The 22,991-nt window shown below is 34.3% G+C and overlaps 1 protein-coding gene across 1 annotated transcript in view; it reads left to right on the top strand.

Annotated features, from left to right (window-relative positions):
- Positions 1-19,460, top strand: part of LOC103544782 (olfactory receptor 5D18-like) — a 37,756-nt gene extending 18,296 nt beyond the window's left edge. The window contains 3 exon segments of the mRNA XM_070563890.1: positions 5,737-8,213; positions 15,152-15,205; positions 17,905-19,460. Of these exon segments, the coding sequence (XP_070419991.1) occupies positions 17,935-18,876 (942 nt within the window). The 5' untranslated portion in view covers positions 5,737-8,213; positions 15,152-15,205; positions 17,905-17,934 and the 3' untranslated portion in view covers positions 18,877-19,460.
- The last annotated feature ends 3,531 nt before the right edge of the window (positions 19,461-22,991 follow it).

Genomic DNA, 22,991 nt, shown 5'->3' with positions numbered 1-22,991 from the left:
AATATCCATAATATATAAAGAACTCTCACAACTCAACAACAAAACATCAAACAACCCAATCAAAAAATGGGCTGGAGACATGAACAGACATTCCTCCAAAGAAGATATACTGATGGCCAATAGGCACATGAAAAGATGCTCATCATCGCTGATCATCAGGGAAATGCAAATCAAAACTACACTAAGATATCACCTTACACCCGTTAGAATGACAAAAATATCTAAATCTAATAGTAACAAATGTTGGACAGGTTGCGGAGAAAAAGGAACCCTCATACACTGCTGGTGGGAATGCAAACTGGTGCAGCCACTATGGAAAACAATATGGAGATTCCTCAAAAAATTAAAAATAGAACTACCGTACGATCCAGCCATCCCACTACTGGGTATTTATCCAAAGAGCTTGAAGTCAGCAATCCCAAAAGTCCTATGCACCCCAATGTTTATTGCAGCATTATTTACAATAGCCAAGACATGGAAGCAACCTAAGTGCCCAGCAACAGACGAATGGATAAAGAAGATGTGGTACACATATACAATGGAATACTACTCAGCTGTAAAACAGAACAAAATCATTCCATTTGCAATAACATGGATAGACCTTGAGGGAATTATGTTAAGTGAAATAAGCCAGCGAGAGAAGGATAATCTGTGTATGACTCCACTCATACGAGGAATTTAAAATTATGGACTATGAACAGTTTAGTGGGTACCAGGGGAAAGGTTGGGTGGGGGGTGGGCACAAAGGGTGAAGTGGTGCTCCTACAACATGACTGACAAACATTAATATACAATTGAAATTTCACAAGATTGTAACCTATCATTAACTCAATAAAAAAATAAAAAAAAAGATGCTTTGTATGGTTTTAATCTTTTTAAGTATACTGAGGCTTGTTCTGTGGCCTAAAATTTGGTCTATCCTGGATAATGTTCCTTGTGCACTAGGTAAGAATGTGCATTCTGCTTTGGTTGGGTGGAATGTTTTATATATGTCTATCAGGCCTAGTTATTTTAAGTGTTGTTTAAGGTCTCTATTGCACTATTGATCTTCTGTCTAGATGTTTTATACATTATTGAGAGTGGTATATTGAATTCTCCAGATATTATTGTAGAACTCTCTATGTCTGTCTTCAATTCTCTCAATTTTTCCTTCATATACTTTGAGACTGTTAAAAACAAGACAGCAGGTCCAAAATGGAGTCAGTTATGCTAATTCCAACATTACCAAACCAAAACTTGACTTAATTATAGTTTTGGCTCTTCCAAAAGTGGAATCTGAAGTCGGTCAATCAGGAATTGTCTGATCATCACTAGTCAGGTAATCTGCATGATAGATTCCTGCCATCCCCTAAAGGAAAGTAACCTTGCGGCAACCAATCTGTTTTTATGCCTAGTATAACTTCCTTGTTCCTGCTCCCTTCTGCCAATAAAAGTCTTTCATTTTGTATAGTTCTTCAGAGCTCATTTCTATCTGCTAGACTGGATGTTGCCTGATACAGGAATCATGGAATAAAGTCACTAAGATCTTTAAAATTTAACAGGGCTCATATATATATATATACATATATATTTATAATTGTTATAGCTTCTTGACAAACTGAACCTTTTATCAATATATAATGTCCTTCTTTTTCTCTTGTAGCCATTTTTGACTTGAAGTCTATTTTGTCTCATATTAGTACTTCCAAACCTGCTCTCTTTTGCTTATTCTCTGCAAAGTATATCTTTCTCCATCATTTCACTTTCAATCTATTTGTTTCTGTGGGTCTAAAGTGAGTCTCTTGTAGACAGCATGAAGTTGTCCTCCAGGCTTTGCAGGTTGGCTAAGGGCTGGGACACTCTTTCAACAATCAGCCAGGCTTATACTGAGCCTAGGGATCTGCCAAAGATGAAAGCCTAGGGTCTTCTCAAGTTCTTTCTGAGCATATATCTCTCCCTGAACATGAACATATCTTCCTAATTCCCCCATATTCAGACGTGCTTTTGAATGTCCTAATTTCCCGAATAAACTCTGCTCTGTATTTTCTTCTGGAATTTAAGCATCAGTAGATTCTTATTCATCTTGCAGTGTTTTCACGCAATACCCATTGTTATTCCCACCTGAGATTTCTGTGTTAGATGGAAGAAGAGATACTTTCTATCAGTCTTTCACGTAGCCTCCAGACAGATAAGAATAGACATACACAATAATTTGCAAATATGATTGTTTCTGCTCCCTCCAGAACGAGAGTTCTGAACCCCACACTGGGAATGCAGGCTACCATTTCAATACTGCAACCACACCAGGGAGAGGGTGGCCAAGGGCAAGTAAAAATGCTGCAAAAATTTGCTACCTCTTTTAAGTTACTTTTTATTTTTTGTTTTGTTTTATCATCACCTTGGTTGCTGTACATCTTTGGTTGTTTTCCAGTTTTCTGATAGTTTGTTCTGGCAGTATTTGCTTTTTTCTTTTTTTGTGATTCTGGAGGAGCAGGAAAGCTGGGAGTGCCTACTCAGCCATTTTAATACATCAAGGTATGCACAAGAAGAAATAGAAAACTTGATTTGAGATATTTGTTCATTTCATTTTCATGAATAAGAATGATAATTGGCTTCTCTCTCTACTTTACTTTACAAGAGGAATGGAGAGTGGTATTTTGTTAAATGCTGGGGACTGACAGCTCTAAATGAATTCTGTAAAAGTCTTTAGATTTCCCAGAATATAGGAAAAGAATGAAATCTGCATATCTCATTCTAAGTAGCAAATTTTAAAGATAATGTTTTAAAAATGTGATTAATTTCTCTTGCGAACAGATATGCAAAAATCTGAAATAAAATTTTTGCAATTGAATTCACTAAGCCTTTTATAATAGTATATTTAAAAATAAATGTATGAGACAGTATCAGAAAGCTTTCCATTTTATTTCACGTATGTGTTACATTGGTTTAGCATAATAAGAAAAGTCCTGGCAAATCTAAAGAGAAAGATAAATATGAGGTATATGATAAAAAATGACAAAATTATTTATAGTATTTGCTTATTATCTTTCTAATATCTATAGGATATCTTTTTTATTTTTTAAAAAAATTTCTTTTTCTCTTTTCTTTTTGCTTTTTCTCCCTAACTGCCCCCAGTACGTAGTTGTATATTTTAGTTGTGGGTCCTTCTAGTTGTGGCATGTGGGATGCCGCCTCAAAATGGCCTGATGAGCATTGCCACATCCATGTCCAGGATCTGAACCAGTGAAACCCCAGGGCAAGGAAGCAGAGCACGTGAACTTAACCACTTGGCCACAGGACCAGCCCCAGGATATCCTTTTTAAATATTGATGTTGGTAATGTTTTCTTTTTCTTTTGATACAAAAGCTGTGCATTTACTAATTGTATTGATCTATCCAAATACCCAAATATGATTTCATTGATTTTTTTCCTATTATTTTTTTCTTCAATTTCTTTATTGAGATCAGTCAACTCTCTTTAGGTATAATCTCTTTTTTCTATTTAGCTTGTATTTTTTTGAAGTTTTTATTCAAGGCATATTTTTAATATTTCTAAGGTACTATTTAAGGATATTTAGTTCAATTAAAAATGTTATGTTATAGTTTCCTTCTGCTTATTTTGTGTATACTATTTTGGGGATTTTTAAAAACCATTTTGACTCTTATTTTGTGTCCCTCACCCCCCTTATAGAAACAGTGTATGGATATAGACATTTTTATTAACTTTGTGCACTAAGTTGAGGGGTCTTTTCGGTTTACAAGATTTCTGGTTTAAGAGGCTTTATTGCTTTCTTCTGACAGTATAGTGAAGTGTAGTGTGTGTGTAGTTTAAAAACAACACTTACATACTGCCTTTTCTCTTAACCATTACAACTCTAAAGGATGCTGTCCTTGTTTTCCTTCCCTACTTTCCCTTAGAAATATTTTTCATTGAGTTTTTCACCTCAAATCCTATATAATTGCTATATTTTTTCCTGTATCCAATGCTGTCCTCTATCAGACTTTGGAGGTGTTTTTAATTATTGGTTATGTAAGAGGAATTTTCTTATTGATTTTATCTGTTTTATATTACTAACAGTATCTCCACTTCCCTTTTCTCTTTTCTAAACCATTTCTTCAGACTTCTTCACTGGTCACTCATAGAATTATGGTAATTGGAGGGCCAGAGATAGGTTTTTTTTTTTCACTTTTGATAAATATTTCTCTACTTATAGGCATCTTCAACTTCATAAGATTATCTTCCTTACAGTGATGCAGAAAGTGTGGGAAGTTCATTTGCTTTATCTGGTCTGAATGGGTTTTGGGAGGATGAGTGGGAAGATGGAATTTTAGGTGTTATTATCTTAAGACCTTCTTTTCGACCTTCGGAATGGAGTGTTTATTTATTTTCATTTAATGGGTTTAATAATATCAATATGCATTTCCATAAAATTTCTTCTGAAACTTGCCTAGTATATATCTCATATAGTAATTTTGCAGTCGTGGTCTATATTTTTCCTTTGTTATTTTCTAATGGCGTGCTTTTACATTTTCAAATGGAATGCCTTATTGTTTGATAAACATTGTTATTAGTTTATATTTGGATTTATTAGTATTCAGGGAATGCTATTTACATTTTTATCTATTTGCATTGTATCTATTAGTATTCAGGGAATGTTCTTTACATTTTATTTTTTGTTGGATTTATTGTGGTTACTCTTGGTTTAAAATATAGTCAGTTTTTATGAATGTTCATGTGCAGTTGAAAAAAATTGTATGTCTTATTACTGGAGTTCCATGATATATATGCGATTGTGTTATTTGGGATTATAACCTTAGTTACTGAATGTCATTTCTTTTTCTTTTCTTTATTTCTCTCTTTATTGTGTGTGTGTGAAGAAGATTGGTCCTAAGCTAATATCTGTTGCCAATCTTCCTCTATTTATTTTCTCCTCAAAGCCCCAGTACATAGTGGTATATTATAGTTGTAAGTCCTTCTAGTTCTTCTGTGTGGGATGCCACCACTAGCATGGCTTGGATGAGTGGTGTGTAGGTCTACACCCACATTTCAAACAGGTGAGCAGTGGGCCAAGGAATTGGAGCATGCAAACTTAACCAGTAGGCCACTGTTTTTTATTTTTCTTTTGTCTTGAATTGAGAGTCTCTGTTATTTCTCCTCTCATCTCTTATAGTTTTTGGTTTATGGAAATCATTGCTTTGTCATTAGATATATAAATATTAATAACTGCTATATCTTCATTGTGGATTCTAGCTTTTGTAATATAGTGTTTGTTTCTTTTACTACATTTAAAACTTTATGGTCTGCATTTTCCTTTGTCACATGTCATGATTTTGACGTCATTTTATTTCCTTTTTTCTAATACCTTTATCAAATTGTAATTTTTTTTTTAGTTTTAACATGCATACAAAAAAGTGCATGAAAGCCAGCATGTGTTTTTACAAAATCAGCACAGCTCTGTAACTAGCATAGAGACCAAGAAGAAGGACTTTAACAAAACTCAAGGCACGCTTGATCATTTTCATTTACCAACCTTCTCTAATTCAAATAAAATTACTATATAAATTATAACATCAATATTTTATGTTTTTAACTATAAAACTATATAGAATATTTTTGTATCTAGTTTCTTATGCTCAGCATTATATTTATAACATCTATTCATCTTGTTTGCAAATTTCTTTGAATATATCCCAAATTATAAAAGTAAAAATGTTGATGGCTTTTTAAGTTTTTTTGTTTTTGTTTTTTACTTTGCAGGTATTACAGATAGTGGCATTACGAAGAATCTTGCTATATTGTTTGATGAACATAAATATTTCCATGGGGTATAGACCTGGGTAAATTTCTGAGTAGTATCTTATGCATGTGTTTATCTACTTTAAACATTATGAAATGAGACACAGAGCTAAGTCTCTCTAGAGAAAATCATGCAGCTATAATAATATAAGACATACTATATTTTAAGTAAAATAAAATTGCTAAATATAAAGAGGATTATTTCTAAATGTTATAGAGCTCTACCAACTAAGAAGAAATTACAATTCAAATATCCATACACTTGATAATAGATCTTCAAAACAGGTAAAGAAAAGATCCAGAGCTATAAGAAGAAATAGATAAGTCCTTCATTGCCATGGCAGAATTTAACGTACTTCTCCCATTGATGAATAAACAAGCAATACAATATCTAAGAATATAGAAGTTGTGAATTACATAATTGAAATATTTGACTAGTTAACTTTCAAAGAATATGACTACCAACAAAAACAGCATACATATGTTTTTCAGTGCACATAGAAAATTTACTACAATTGACTATTTGCTGGATCATAAAGCAAACCACAACAAAGATCGAAGGACTGAAATCATTCAGAATATTTTCTGTGACAATGAAATTAATTTAGGGATCACTAACTTATTCTTCAATTTTAACTTTACTGAATCTCCTTGTTTATGAATTTCTCATGTATATAGCACAGTGTTGAATTTAAGTATGTCCTTAAATTTATTAATATAATCAGTATGTTCTGTTTCAGTTCTGTAATATTTTGTCATGTATAAGATATTTTACATCATACACATGCATGTATATTTATATGGATATGTAATACTCATAGGTGTGTATATATCTAGAGAAATGACTTTTCACCATTTTGGGTTTTTTGCTCATCTTTTAAGGAAGGTTTGTATTTTTGTCTTTATACTAATATCTGTATATATTGTTGATCCCTTTTATTTGTGTATTTACTTATTATAAATGAATTGAAATGAACTGTTAATGCTCTTTATTACTCAAACTGTGTGATGTGTAAGCAACCAAGAGCCAACACATTACTCCTAGTTTAAAATTAATAAACAGAAAAACAGGATAAAAATAAAAGGTGAGTTGATGCTTGAATTGTTACGTAATTTATCATCTTTGCACATATAGTCCCTTATCCCTGAAAGAAAGAGGATGGAATAAACGATCTTCAAGGTATATTCATACTGTGAACATCTTGTTTTCTATTCCTTTTCTCTGTTACTCTTTAGAGAAATTAATACACTGTGATTTTAGTGTCTTGATTTAAATTATGGTATCACTTTGCCATCTAGTTGTTATTGTATTTGTACCACTTGTAAAGGAAAGAAATTCATACTTTGCTACTATTTGCAGAGGGATTTTTGTAGTACTGGACCTTATGAAAAAATTCTGCCAATTCCTATATAATTTGGTTGATAATGAGATTACAAATAGATGAAATCTGAACTGGCAATGTTGGAAGTAAGTGAAACCAATATTTCTTTCTCTTTATGTCAAATTAGAATAACCTTAAGAAAAAAAATTACCTCTTTTCTAATAACAAATAATACTAAACTGAGATTTAAGAGAGTCAATATCAAGTGTACCTTAACTCTTTAATCTTTTCTGAAATATGTGCCAGATTGTAGACTCAACTTAGATCAGAGAAAGATGAAGAAAATTGCCTGTAATCACATTAATTGAGAGTTATACTACACACAGAGCGCTAGTCATGGGCATACAGTTTATACTTTCCATTATCAAAGCTATCTATATCTCTATCTACCTATCTACATCTATACTAATATCTATATATCTCTATCTCTAGCTATATATGTATATATCATACTGGATTTGGGAGGCTATTTTGAATTGAATTTCTTCTTATTGTATGCTATACTTACATACTTATATATGCTTGCATGAATGGTATCCTCATTTGAAGGAAAGAATTAATAAGTCTTACATTGAACCAAATCCCTTTTGGTTAGGAAGGTTAGAGCATGCTACTTAATTAGTGTAAGAGTCACTTTTTTGGAAAGGGTGGTTAAACCAATCCATGAGATACTTCTAATTTCTGAGATCTGAGAAACATAAAAATAATTTAAAAACAATAGAGTATTTAGGAACGCCCAAAATGAAGTGATCTTAGCTAGAGCTCCTATGAATATGAGGATTAGTCACAGAATATGGGAAATGCAGAGAAACATCGTAGAGTTTTGTTGTTTTATTGAGGAAGACTAGCCCTGAGCTAACTGCTGCCAATCCTCCTCTTTTTGCTAAGGAAGAGTGGCCCTGAGCTAACATCCTTGCCCATCTTCCTCTGTTTTATATGTGGGATCCCTACCACAGCATGGCTTGCCAAGCAGTGCCATATCCACACCTGGGATCCGAACCGGCGAACCCCTGGCCACCAAAGCAGAACATGCGCACTTAACCACTGCCCTACGAGGTCAGCCTAAGGAGTTTTATTGTTTGTCTACATTCTTCCTCAAGAACCTCCCCGTTCCTTTTACTTACATTAAAGTTTTTATCTTTATAACCTCTTCTTATATCCTATTAATAAAATTGAGCAACAAAGGGATGCTAAGAATCATTCATACTATTCTATTTTTGGACACTCTGGAGAGAAAGTTCTTTTTCTTAATTCTGAAATTGGTTTTCCTGTGGTTTTTAATTTAATGGAATTAATTCTCTTTCTTGAATACACAGTAAACAAGACCAGCCAGTCTTTCACATTTTAGCCTTGAAATATTTGAAGACATTGGTCAGAGTCTCCTTTTACTTTTCTTTTGTGTTCCAGAAATCTCGAGGACATTAATTGGTTTATTAGATGCTTTATTGCAATATATACTTCTCACTGCTATTTACTTGACACTGCAGGGTACCTACACAGTTATTAATAGTTATTGGGAACCACTGGCTCACACAATGAGATGCTATCCAGGACACAATGCTTCCTTCCAAATTAAAATGAAAATGGGAGTTGCCTCTTTCTCTCTACATAATCTATTTATGGAGTCAATATATCATAATATTAGAATGGGATCAATTTCATTCACAATATCTATACCTTTTTGACAACCACAACTTCTTCATCATTCCTTACTTGTTCTGTTGGCATGGGATCCTATTAAAGAGTTCAACCACACTGACCCCAACTGCATTCTGTTCACAATTTGGCTCTTCTGATCCTCCAACCTTATCTTTTACTGCTACCTGCATAAACTCTACTTCTAGTTGATAGGAACATGAGCATCCCTATTACTACATTGGCTCAGACTATCTTCTGCTTAAAAATTATTTTGTTTTGCTTTCTTGTCCCTGCAATCCTATCTTAACATTATAGTTCAGCTGGAAGTTCAAAATCCTATTGTGATTTTGCCAATGAGAAAAAAATCTTGGATGTTATTCAATTATCAGAACTTATGAAGAGTATTCCTAATGTGCTTGACAACAGTTTAAAGTAAAAAAAAAGAATGATAAAACAATGAAAACTTTGTGCATAGTGATCATGTAAAAAGTGTAGTATCTTTTTTTTTTTTAAAGATTTTATTTTTTCCTTTTTCTCCCCAAAGCCCCCCAGTACATAGTTGTATATTCTTTGTTGTGGGTCCTTCTAGTTGTGGCATGTGGGACGCTGCCTCAGTGTGGTTTAATGAGCAGTGCCATGTCCGTGCCCAGGATTCAAACCAACGAAACACTGGGCTGCCTGCAGCAGAGCGTGCGAACTTAACCACTTGGCCACGGGGCCAGCCCCAAAAGTGTAGTATCTTTTAAAACAGCTGTTGTGCTTGATAGGTGGGGCTTCCCCACTGAGTCTGTGCCTGTGCCACTCCCTGTGACCATGGTGGGATCCTGGACTCTCCCACTGGTCAAGAGAATAACCACACAGGGGCTCAGCATTGTCTCCACCTGCTCCCACAGTCTTGCCAGTTGTACTGCCCCTTTGGGGATGCTGTAATACTGTGGACATTTGCGGCAGCTGAGGGCACTTTCCTATGTGCTGCAGATATGCCACATCTGTTCCTAGGGCACACCAGCCTTTGTGCTTGGTGGGCAGGGCTTCTCCACTAACACTGAGCTGAGTCTCTCCCTGGAGCTGTGGTGGGACTGTGGATTTTCCCACTGGACAAAGGAGTGATCAAGCTAGGGCTCAGGGTTGTTACCACCTGCTCCCGTGGTCCCACTGGGACTCACTTCCCCTTATGGGACTACAGTAGAGCTGCGGGAGTTTAAGGAAGCTGGGGGTTTGTTCACTCAGAATTGCAGTTGGAAGTAAGAATAATCACTAGGCTATTTATTTCATTGAATGCAGCAGTCACTAAAATAATCTTCTGGCCAATGTAGGGGTCAGAGCAAAACACAGAAACAAAGAGCTCGATCTTCAAGATCATAAACAAAATTACAATGAGTACCACAGAAATATAAAATATTATAAGAGAATACTATGAAAAATTATATGCCAACAAATTGGACAACGTAGAAGAAATGGATAAATTTTTAGATTCTTAGCAGCACCCCAAAGTGAATCAAGAAGAAATAGAGAATCTGAATAGATCCATCACAACTAAAGAGATCGAAACAGTAATCAAATACCTCCCAAATAAAACTCCAAGACCCAGATGTCTTCTCTGGATAATTCTATCAAACATTCAAAGGAGATTTCCTACTTATCTTTCTCAAACTATTACAGAAAATTGAAAAAGATGGAACACTTCCTAAGACATTCTATGAGGCCAACGTTACCCTGATATCAAAGACAGACAAGGACAACACAAAGAAGGAAAATTACAGGCCAATATCACTGATGAACATAGATGCAAAAATCCTCAACAAAACACTGGCAAACGGAAGACAGCAATATATTAAAACAGATCATACACCGTGATCAAGTTCTATTTATACCAGGGACACAGGGATGGTTCTGATTTGCAGGAACATCTGCTAATGAATCAATGTGATACACCATATTAACAAAATGAAGAACAAAAACCACATGATCATCTCAATAGATGCAGAGAAAACATTTGACAAGATCCAACATCCATTTCTGATAAAAATTCTCAATAAATTGTTTATAGAAGGAAAGTACGTCAACATAATAGAGACCATGTACGAGAAACCCACAGCCAAATCATACTCAATGGGGGAAAACTGAAAGTCGTCCCTCTGAGCAAAGGAACAAGACAAGGGTGCCCACTCTTACCACTCTTATTCAACATAGTACTGGAGGTTTTGGCCAGAGGAATTAGGAAAGAAAAAGAAATAAAAGGAATCCAATCAGGCAATGAAGAATTGAAACTCTTGCTGTTTGCAGATGACATAATTTTATATATAGAAAACCCTAAAATATCTATCAGAAAGCTATTCGATGTAATCAATAATTACAGCAAAGTTTCAGGGTACAAAATCAACTTACAAAAATCAGCTGTATTTCTATATTCTAATAATGAGCTAACAGAAAAAGTCAAGAACACAATCCCATTTACAATCACAACAAAAATAATAAAATATCCTGGAATAAATTTAACCAAGGAAGTGAGAGACCTATACAATGAAAACTACAAGACTTTGCTGAAAGAAATTAATGATGACACAAAGAAATGGAAAGACATTCCATGCATATGGATTAGAAGAATAAAGATAGCTAAAATGTCCATGCTACCTGAAGCAATCTAGATTCAATGCATTTATCTTCTTTCAATGCATTCACAGTTCTAAGAATCTATTCCAAAGATAGAGTAACAAAACTATGTATAAATCACATATTCCCAAGCATTATTTATAATATCCATAGACTGGATAAAATCCAATATGAGGGTTGTTGATTAAACTATGGGTCAGAATAAAGAAGTATACAGCTATGAAAATGGAAAAAGGAATCTTTCTATATATTGCAATGGAGTGCCCTACAGGAGATTTTCTTATGTGAATAAAGACAAGACAGAAATTTTTTGTAGTGTGATAAATTGTGTGAGAGAAGAGGGAAAGATAAAACAAAAACTAATAAATATAGGAAGAGATGAAAGAAAACTTTTAGGAATATAAGTTATAATTTAGCTTTAATTTGGGTGAATGTAATATTTTACATACTTTAAAAGACATATTTATCTCAAAAAGTAAACAAAAAATCTCTAAAATTTAAAACAACAACAAACGAATCTATAATGTTGGACACATGGTCACACAGTGTTTCTATAAAAGACTTTAAACACAGCGTTTTGAGAGTATATCCTCATTGTGTAATGTTTATTTACTATAAATTAAATAAGTAACTATTGAAATATCGTTGAAACTAAAGTTGCAAACATAAAAGAGTTACAGCTCTAAAGGAAGAGAAGATATGCAAAAAACTTTTCATCTTAATTTGAAATAGAAATTTAGTTTGAAACACTTTTTCTCTTAAAAATAGTGTCACTCATAGTGACAACCTGGTAGCAATGAACATCCCTATTCCCAAAATTTTCTCTAAAGGGAAATCTTTGATCTCTAAACAGAACCAGAACTTTTTGGAAAAACAAATGATTTGAAGGCTGAGGTAGAAAATGTTATGACCCTTAAGCAACTTAATTTTCCAGAAAGCAAAAATGTTTTTAACAGCTAGTTGAATCATTTCAAAGAGATATAGGAGGCAGTTTGAAATGGTTCCCACTGGCTTACAATTAACATAAAAATGAATGTTGATTGCAATTAATTTAAAGGCATGAAATATGTTTAAATGTAAACATTTAAATCCAGATGCCAACAACACAAAAAATAATGTCACTGGTTACTATTAAATGAACTTTGCTGGGGATCAAATCATTACTTAGAAAACTGGTAAATAAAGAAGATAAATATTTATACTGGCTTTCCTTTATGAACTTTATATCAGGATTACCTAATAGTTTATGAGGGGAAATTCAGAAGAAATAAGAGCAGATAAAAGGATTGAGTTGATAAATCACAACTTTAGAGCTCCCAATAAAAAATGGTTCAAGGAAATGCTTTCAATAGATAGTAAAATCATTAAGTGAAAAGTTGATAAGAACTGTTAAAAGGAAGTAATCAAGCTGACGCTACCTGAATCCACAGATCAGACTAAGTGGCACTAAAATTTGGAGAACTAATTAACATGTACCTTACAATTTGGTGCAACCGGAAGTAGTCAGAACCACCTATGAAGAATTCTTGCCTAAAAGAAGCAGAGTGAAACTGAAGTAATAAATCTTGATGTGAGTATCAATTTACAAACATTGGTGCAGGAACAAGACAAATGACAAAGCAATAAGCTAAATACAGAACTTGCAGCATTCTACAAACGGTCCATGTTTTCCAAAAAGTTACCCGAACACACATATGTGTACAAACTCATACACGCGTGCAAACACACGAGGAACGGTACATAATAGAACATAATGTTACATAATAGAGAAAGCTTAGTTATAGCAAGGATATTTTTTTGATTTTTGAATCAAACTAACTGTAAAAATATATCTTTGAAGCAATTGGGGAAATTTAAACATGAGTTTGGTATTAAATTATTTAAGAATACATTATTATTTTTATTAGGTGTAATTTTGACATGAGTGTTTATTTGAATGTTTATTTTATCAGTTTACATTTTTTATAAATTCCTTTTAATGACTTAGTTCTGTTAGCAAGTGGATTGATGGAGAAATATAATACCCTAAACATATAATTATATTTTAACTGACTCAAATTTATAAGACTGGAAGTCATGGACTCGCTGTCCCTAAAATGTCTCAACCCTTCAGGACAAAGAACACCATACATAGTCCTGTTTTCTGGGCTTCACACAGCACTTTTGGCCAAAAATACATTTGGGACAGGAAAAATATCCGTGTAGAAAGCAGTTCTTGTAGTTCCTTGTTTTGAGACTTGCAGCATTGGCTGAAGTACTTTTTGTTTTCATGAATGCCTTCAAAAGACTTAAAGTTTGAAAATTACATTGATAAACCTCTTTTACATTTACAATCTCAGTTTATATTGCAGACCGGAATTTATTTCATGGTAGTTTATTAATGAAAATGTACTGCAAATGTGCTCAACTAATGTCATCTCATATTTTGTTATCGTTCTAATAAATAACAACACTGTGGCATAAATACAGCTTTAAAGGACATCCATAAATGTCCCAGATAGATGTCCTTGTTTTTCTTTCTGCCATAAATAATGTCATTCTGAAAAACCCATTGTATTTTTACAAAAGGGATTTAGAAGGCATGAAATATCACCACAAACTGCAAATTATTGAGATGCATTAAAAAAAAACAAACCTGATTGTCGATTTGAAAATCAGTAGTATTTGCTGCTGTCTTTGGCAAAAACTCAACACTCTTCCCCCAGGTATTTGCATAATTTACTCTCTCACTTCATAATGGTCGATACTCAAATAACACCTCACTATGGTCTTTGCTGAGCTCCCTGTTTAAAGTGACACCTTCAATTTTATATTTCTTCCATTTATAATTACGGGAAATTATTATGTATTTTTTTGTTTTTTTGTACCCCCAATTACATATAAATTTGTTGACAAAGGGGAGTTCTTTGTCTTTTTCCCCAATACCTAAGAGAGTACCCAGCTCAGGGTAAACCTGTAATAAATATTTATTGAATCAATGAATGAAGGAAAGAAAAATTAGCAATTATGTATCCCTATTATGTACTCAACCTTCTTTCCCTGGTTTCTGACTAGAGAGAAAATTCAGCAGAGTGCACATTTGTTTTGGCATGTTTTTCTTTTATTTTGACTGCCCAGTTTCAATAATCACATCTAAAGCATCCTTATTGTTCTTTGTGAAGTATCTCTTTTCTCAAACTTAAACCCTTCATGGTTCAGGTAGGTTTGGCTCTATTCCAAGTTCCTTGAAAGGTCATGTTTATCATTCCGTAAAGATTCATGGTATACTTACTTTATGCTAGTCACTGTTCTAGACACTTAGACTATATCAGTGAATATATTCTCTGCTTTCCTGGACATTTTATTCTAGGAGGGGGAAACAAACAATATGAAAGAATGTAATAAATAATGATTAAACATATATTTGAACCATGTTACATACTTGAAACACTAAATTGGGTAATGCAGTAACCCCTGGAGTATAATAGTATGTTCATGGAAGTTTTCACTGAAAAGGTGCATTTGAACAAAAACTTAAGGGAAAGCATTCCATGGTAGACAAAAAAAGTGGTAGAAAGGACCATAAGGAAGGAGTGTGTGATATTTTTTGAGAAACAAAAAGTGAGGAACAAAAGCCAGGTGGCCAGATTAGCTGGAGAAAGTAGAGGGGAGAAAGAGTAATAAAATAGGACAGAGATTTTAAAGTAACAGGACAGACGGTTTTCCCAAATTAATATTTAACTTTGTAAATATCATTGCTTTAGCTCTCTATGGATCACGATGACCTAAAAGATGGATCTTCACACTTGTCCGATATGGTAAGAATGGATGGTATAGAGGAAGAGGGTTGTGCCCAGCATATAGTAGTCAATCAGTTAATACCAGATAATGATGACTTCTATAATTACATAGTTTTGATAATTGAAGGAAGGTATGGAAGTGATTGGGGGCTGGAGGAAGAGACTAAATAAAACTTCATTTCATATAAATAAAATGCCCCTCATGTTGCTCCAGGTTTTCTAGTACACAAGAATTACATCAGAGAAAAGTCATTGATTTTAACTGTTTACTTAATGACTTCAAGACAATGGGGCAATAGGTGGTCTCTAGGGTTCCTGTCCCAAAGGTAGTGACTATAGCTATAAGAATGCATACATCACTCTCAACCTGCCGTGGTCCTTCCTTTGCCATCAGCAGATTTGTTTTAAGATTCTGTGGAAAGATTGATGTTAATTTCAATGTGTGGTATGTAGAAAACAACATGAGGGATGGAACTTGCCTTTTGTATCTAGACAGTTCTTGAAAATATTTAGTCAAAAGTTACATATCTGAACATGCAAGGAAGAGGATGACCATTTACTTTATAGAACTTTGCGTTAGAGGGCCTGGCTCAGCTGAGCTCCTCACTAACAGCCCATGAACAACAGCTACTGGCATGGATGGGGAGAGAAGAGCTCTGAGAATTTGAGGGACTGTGCATTGTCTTGATTCTGTAAAATTTTTGAAGGGGAGTCAAGTTAGAATACAAAAATGTTTAAATAAAATGAAACAAGTAGAGATTGAATAGACTGTCTAGTGAAAATTAAAAGGGACCAGCTTTAATTAAGATTATAAAGCAGGAAACAGTTGTCCTGTGAGAGCAAAAATTACAACAAAATGGGGAAAGAATTATAAGAAAGAAGATTTTAACTGTTATATTTTCTATATAGCATTTGGGACACAAGAGGCATTATATTAAATATATAATATTAGTTTAAAGTAAATTCCTTTTTTTTCAAAAAAGATTGGCACCAGCGCTAACATCTGTTGCCAATCTTTTTTTTTTTCCCTCCCCAAAGCCCCCAGTACATACTTGTATATTGTAGTTGTAGGTCCTTCTGGTTGTACTCTGTGGGATGCTGCCTCAGCATGACCTGATGAGCGGTGTCATGTCAGCACCCAAGATCAGAACAGGTGAAACCTTGGGCCACCAAAGCAGAGCACGTGAACTTAACCACTTGGCTACATGGCTGGCTGGCCGAAAATGAATTCTTAAATGCCCTAGCTAAATTAAATATTGTATTAAGAAAAAAAGCTTGATAATTAGAATGTCTGGCTTTGCAATGGATTGTCTTTTGAGGTTGTCTTTAATATTCAAATTTATGGGTATAGAAACAGGACCATTGAGGGTCTCAGTTTTGCATATGATCTGACATTTTATTGATGAGCCATCTGAAATCTATTTCTTGGGTCCTGAGACCAGAGATAATCTTACCACAAATGATAAAGAAAGAGTTTTCCAGAATGGTAAGACTTAGAAGTATTGGCAACAGTTTAGAGAAATATAATTCTCTTGTATCACTATTTCCTCATGAAATGTCTTCAGAGTGCAATACTACCTCAATTTATAATCTCTCCCCTTCATACGTAATATAGGACAGAATGAATATCCTATATGTCTTGAAGGGAGAACAGAAAGAGAGTAAGACAGAGACTTAGGAAGGGGCAGTTTCTAAGTCAGAGTCTTTACTATAGTTCATTATTCCTGAGAGAGAAAATTTCCCTAAATATCATTCCTATTTCATCTTGATGTTGCTTTCTAGTATAACTCTGTGGCATGTATGCTGTCTTTGGACTATTTCCCATAGGTTTAGAGTCTCTAGTTTGTCAATTAAAAGTATGATGATTTAATAAAGGAAATATGTTAGCATCTAGACTAGAATATGGATCAGAGTCTGGTGTAATAAAATGGATACAGGGCTGGGAGTCTGGGGATCTGGGATCTAGTCATAGTATGTAGAATGGTCCTTATTTGCATTTCATTGGGAAAGCCAAGACTCTCCAGCTTTTTGTTTTGTCACCTCCACAATAAAGAAGTAGACTACATTATCTTTATCATCAGCTCCATTTTTATTATTGCATAAGTATTCAGGAAGGATGGACTCCCTGAACTGAAGGGCATACTCTGAAAATAATTAATTAAGGTTAATTTTGATAACAGATTTACTGAGTCAGATCCAAAAGCAAAGATTAAAGTGCTATATGGAATTAACAATAAAGGCACAGATGTAAAGTATTAGGGGTGTTCATTCTTAATGTCACAGTGTGAGTATACAATGCAAAAATTAATATTTTCAGAAATTTCTCATTTTTGTTACTGACTATAGGACTGACTTAGTCATTGCATTATGCTAGGCTTATCTTTTATGAACTTACAATGTTCAAGGAGAGCTGAAAATGTTATGAAAATATTTGACAACATAACTATAAATCTCTCGATTTCGTATTCTTATTTTTAAATATTAAAAAATTACAATTGAGAACTTAAAAAAGTAATTCAATAATTGTATTGTTTTTACCTAAAGAAAAATTTAAAATTTTAAATGGTTATGTTTGAAAAGTTTAGACATTGAGCATGTCGTAAATAAAAATTACACAGAGAAATCCTGAAAGATATTTTGCTTTGTTTTCCAGTCTTGGTAAGGTTAGTTAACCAAGCTTCTTATATCCTCATTCTCCTTAATCTTTTTGTTTTCAGGACTGATTCAGACTCTAACAAACAGAAACCATGTTGCTGTCAGAGAGAAATAAAACTTGGGCCACGTTCACTCTCTTGGGCTTCTCAGATTTCCCAGAACTGCAAATCCCTCTCTTCTTGATTTTTCTGGCCATCTACAGTGTCACTGTTGTAGGGAATATTGGGATGATTGTAGTAATCAAAATTAACCCCAAACTACACACCCCTATGTGCTTTTTCCTCAGCCACCTTTCATTTGTGGATTTCTGCTATTCCTCCATCATTACTCCCAAGACCCTGGTGAACCTAGTTGTAGAAGACAGAACAATTCCATTTATAGGATGTGTAGTACAATTGTTTTTCTGTTCTAACTTTGCAGTAACTGAATTCTTTTTATTAGCTGTAATAGCCTATGATTGCTTTGTGGCCATTTGTAACCCTCTGCTCTACACAGTTGCCATGGCCTAGAAACTCTGTGCCGTGCTAGTGGTCAGATCATATGCATGGGGAGTAGCTTGTTCCTTGATATTCACATGTTCCGCAATCAAGTTATCATTTCAAGGTTTCAACACAATTAATCATTTCTTCTGTGAATTCTCCTCATTGCTGTCCGTCTCTTGCTCTGATACTTGTGTCAACCAATTGCTGCTTTTCATTTTTGCCACCTTGAATGGGGTCAGCACACTACTCATCATTCTCATGTCTTATGTGTTTATCATTGTCAACATCCTCAAAATGCATTCAGCCGGTGGGCGCTGCAAAGCCTTCTCCACCTGTGCCTCACACCTGACCACCGTTACTATCTTCTACGGCACCATCCTCTTCCTCTACTGTGTGCCCAACTCCAAAAACTCCAGGCGCACAGTCAAAGTGGCATCTGTGTTTTACACCGTGGTGATCCCCATGTTGAATCCTCTGACCTACAGTCTGAGAAATAAGGATGTCAAGGCTACAGTAAGCAAAATAGTGGACAGTAAAGTATTTCCTTATTAAGAATATTATTTTAGGGTCGGCCTGGTGGCGCAGCGGGTAAGTGCGCATGTTCCACTTCTTGGTGGCATGGGGTTCGAAGGTTCAGATCCCGGCTGCGGATATGGCACTGCTTGGCAGGCCATGCTGTGTTGGCATCCCACATATAAAGCAGAGGAAGATCGGCACGGATGTTAGCTTTGGGCCAGTCTTCCTCAGCCAAAAGAGGAGGACTGGCAGTAGTTAGCTCAGGGCTAATCTTCCTCAAAAAAACAAGAAAGAAAAAGAAAAGGAATATTATTTTAGTAGAGTTTGTCCCTGACATGTAAGTAAATACTGCACATAAAAGTTGATTTTAAAGAAACCTTTACAATTATGAAGAGTTAATCTTGTATAATGGAAAGATCATGGATTTTGGTTCAAACAGAGTAAACTTGGCTCTGTCTCTTACTGGAAAATAAGACAGCCATCTCTCTCATCTTGAATTTTTCATCTACAAAATTGAGATAACATAAAATAGCTCTTAACCTGACTGTGAAGATTAAAAGACTATATGAATATCATGTGTAAAACCTTGTATAATCTCAATAAACAATTTTATCCTCTTATACATGTGGTACACTACACTTTCAATAAATATATGAATATCTCTCACAAAAGTACCAATAGCAGTTAAAATACAACTAGTTTTCATCCTTCAACGAATGTAAAATCCAGTGTTGACAGTAGGGCAGTGAAGAAAGTGACCTTTGTCTAAGGTAGAAAATAATAAATATCATAGAGAATTTGAGAGAAAGAAAAGTTTCAAATCCATTTAAAGACTTTAGAGAAATTCCTTCATAAAATAGGTATTGTTTGAATTTGTCCTTGGATAACAGAACAGACAGAAGTTTAGGAGACACATTTCAACAAGCTTTGTTGAGAAGACAGAAGCATGGTAAGATCAAGGAAACCAAAATGTAGTACTGAGTCAATGATGCAACAATTTTTTTATTGAGTGAATACTTTATAGCATGCATGTATGTGTGTGTATTTTTGTGTATACAGGTTACTTGGAATGAATGGAAAGTTGGTAATATGTGATCTGTATTCTGAATGTGTTTCAAAGGAGCTCCTGTATGGCAGGAGGATAAGCTGTGATAGGCTCCACCAGAGCCTGAGAAATAGTAGAGTGGATCTCAAAAAATATTATAGGCAAAAAGTAAGCAGGATGAGTGTCTACCCAATCTGTATTTTATGCTATCATTTTGCCTATAACACGTCAAAAACATGATCAGTTCTTTATGATTCTTTTTTCTGAACATCAGTGTAATCTCTGAATCCTCAACTGAACATCCACCTTAAAAAAAAAGTGTGGGGTACGCCTAGTGGCATAGCAGTTAAGTTAGCGCTCTCCACTTCAGCAGCCTGGGTCCACCGGTTTGGATCCCTGGTACAGACCTATGCACTGCTTATCAAGCCATGCTGTAGCAGGTGTCCCACATATAGAGGAAGATGGGCACGGATGTTAGCTCAGGGCCAATCTTCCTCAAAAAAAAAAATCCTGTTTGGAGTTGCCTCAAGTGTTGAAAATTAATCAGCTATGTAACTTCATTCAAAATAAAGTGAAAACCAGGCAGTCATTAGCATTAGACCTATTTCACCTGGTAAATAAAAAATACTAGATTTCTCTAACATCAGTAACTCACTTTTGCTTGAATGTCTTTTAAACCCTTTTGCTTCTCTTTACTCAATGTGTCTACATAAAATTCCAAACTAGTCATCAGTATAATGGAAGAAATAAATTTCCAAGTGTGTTTTGGTAAAGCAGAACAACTAAGGTGGCGGATAATTTATATGGATTCAAAACACTTATTTGGAATGTTCATATTATTTTAAACTTGTGATCATTATCAAAATGTTGCAGTCATATATATTATATGATAAGAAATCAATGAAACAACCCCATTGTACGGAAAGATAAAATATGTAAGAAACAGTGTTTTGGATATTGGATGTCAGATAAAGGAATGCTTTTCTCTTCTATTGACTTCTGTTTCTCTAGGTATTCACAAATTTCTTGTTTCATACATATTTAGCAATTATACAATTTCTAATTTTCTTTGAAATTAAAAAATTATTTATATTAATCTTAAATTGAATTCATGATGATTAATGCCTCTTTATAGAGAATTTTATTTTACTTCTGTCCTGCTTGGAACAAGGATGACCACATTTTGTGGTAGAACTAACGCAACCCATTTTGCTTTTACTTTGAGGAAATCACGGCATATGATATTTAAATGACCTGGCCCATTGTTGATGGAATTAATGCAATCATTCAAGACTCCAGACACATCAGATGTACAATTTCCACTAAATACCAGCATACAGTCATATTATTTTCATTTTCAATTTGTGACATTTCAGATTCTTTATGGTAGATTCTGTAGCTTCTATGTAGAACATGAGTTATGTTAGTAGCCTTCACATTTTTTGGTCATGTACTTCTCAAGAATTTAATTTTACATATAAAATATTTCATCATGAATTTAGCAGCAAAAAGTGTAATTTGCAGTGCATAGCATAATCTGTTTAAAATACATAAATAATATCTGGAAAAAGCTTTGTGCCTTTCCTTCTCTTGAACTATATTCAATCCTACTCTCCCCACTGAACATTACAATTTTATTAATCAGATTCATACTTTTTATTTCATGATGCTTTTGGGAAAATCAGAAGTTTTTCTTTCTGTATTGAGTTAACCTTGTAATGATTCAATAATAATTGCACCACTAATTAAAAATATAATTGCATTGAAAATTTGGATAAATATAATTAATCAAAATTAAAAAATATTTTAGGACATATTTCTTCATATGATTAATATTATGAGTATATGTCTGCATTATTTATTTTGATTAATTAATGTATCCTTGGAAAGACATCACTTAATTTTAGAAAGCAAGAGGGTTCAGAATCATTTCTATTTCCATTTTGTAAAAATGAAAATACTGAGACTATTCAGTCATATTAAATGTAAATGAGACTAGAAATTCTGCCAGAAATAGTGCTTTAATAGGAATATCACTCAACTCTTTCAACTCCATCCAAGTTATATGACAATTTGTCATATTATTCATAAATATTTTTCAATAATGCATTAAACAAAATTAGATTGTCTTCCAATTTTGCTAAGGGTCAAAATTTTGGAAATTATATCTTTCAAAAGGAGTTGTTACCCAGGGACATAGAAAACTTGGTTCAAATTCTTTAGTCCTTTCCGTATCCAAGCCTCCTTTCAACTCTTCTGATCAAATGGCAGAATCATTTTCTCTACTCCTGGGATGTAAGCTGTTTTTGTGCCTAGCTTTGTCTAGCTGAAGTGACACTGCATTAATTTCAAGCCTCTGAGAGGGCTTGTGAATCTTTCACAATCTGGAATTTTCATAGTCCCTTAGAAAAGCTGTTCTGTGAACAAGCACAGGCTAGCATATTGGATAATGAGAAACATAGACACCAGACTTGAGTGTGAAGCCTCCGATCATCTAACCCACCAAGCTAATATCATACACATAGCTAACCATGCCAAGATCAGTCATGTCAGGATCAGATCAACAGAAACTAACTTACTGACTCATGCAATACTGACCAGTGCAATAAATAGCTATTGTTTTAACTAATATGTTTTGGAGTGGTTTGTTATGCGATCATTAGAACCACCCATGTTCACGGCCAGCCAGGTGGCTCAACGGTTAAGTTCTCATGTTCTGCTTCAGTGGCCTGGGGTTTGCTGGTTTGGATCCTGGTGCTAACCTATGTACCACTTGCCAAGCCATGCTGTGGCAGGCATCCCACATATAAAGTAGAGGAAGATGGGCATGGATGTTAGCTCAGGGCCAGTCTTCCTCAGCAGAAAGAGAAGGATTGGCAGCAGATGTTAGCTCAGGGCTAGTCTTCCTCAAAAATAAAAAAGAAAGAAAAAAAGAAAAAGAAATAGAATCATGCATTTTCTTAATTTCTGAAAATGTTACCACAAAGACTTTCCAAGTCTTATATAACAATTAAGCATATCTGCTATTCTTCCAGTTACAGATACCTTTATTAAAACAATGGAATTAAGAAGTTTAGAAAATTTAACATACTGTTGATTTCATTGA

This window comes from Equus przewalskii, chromosome 11 (genome assembly GCF_037783145.1).
Source record: "Equus przewalskii isolate Varuska chromosome 11, EquPr2, whole genome shotgun sequence".
NCBI lineage: Eukaryota > Metazoa > Chordata > Mammalia > Perissodactyla > Equidae > Equus > Equus przewalskii.
This window is presented reverse-complemented; position numbering and strand designations above follow the sequence as displayed.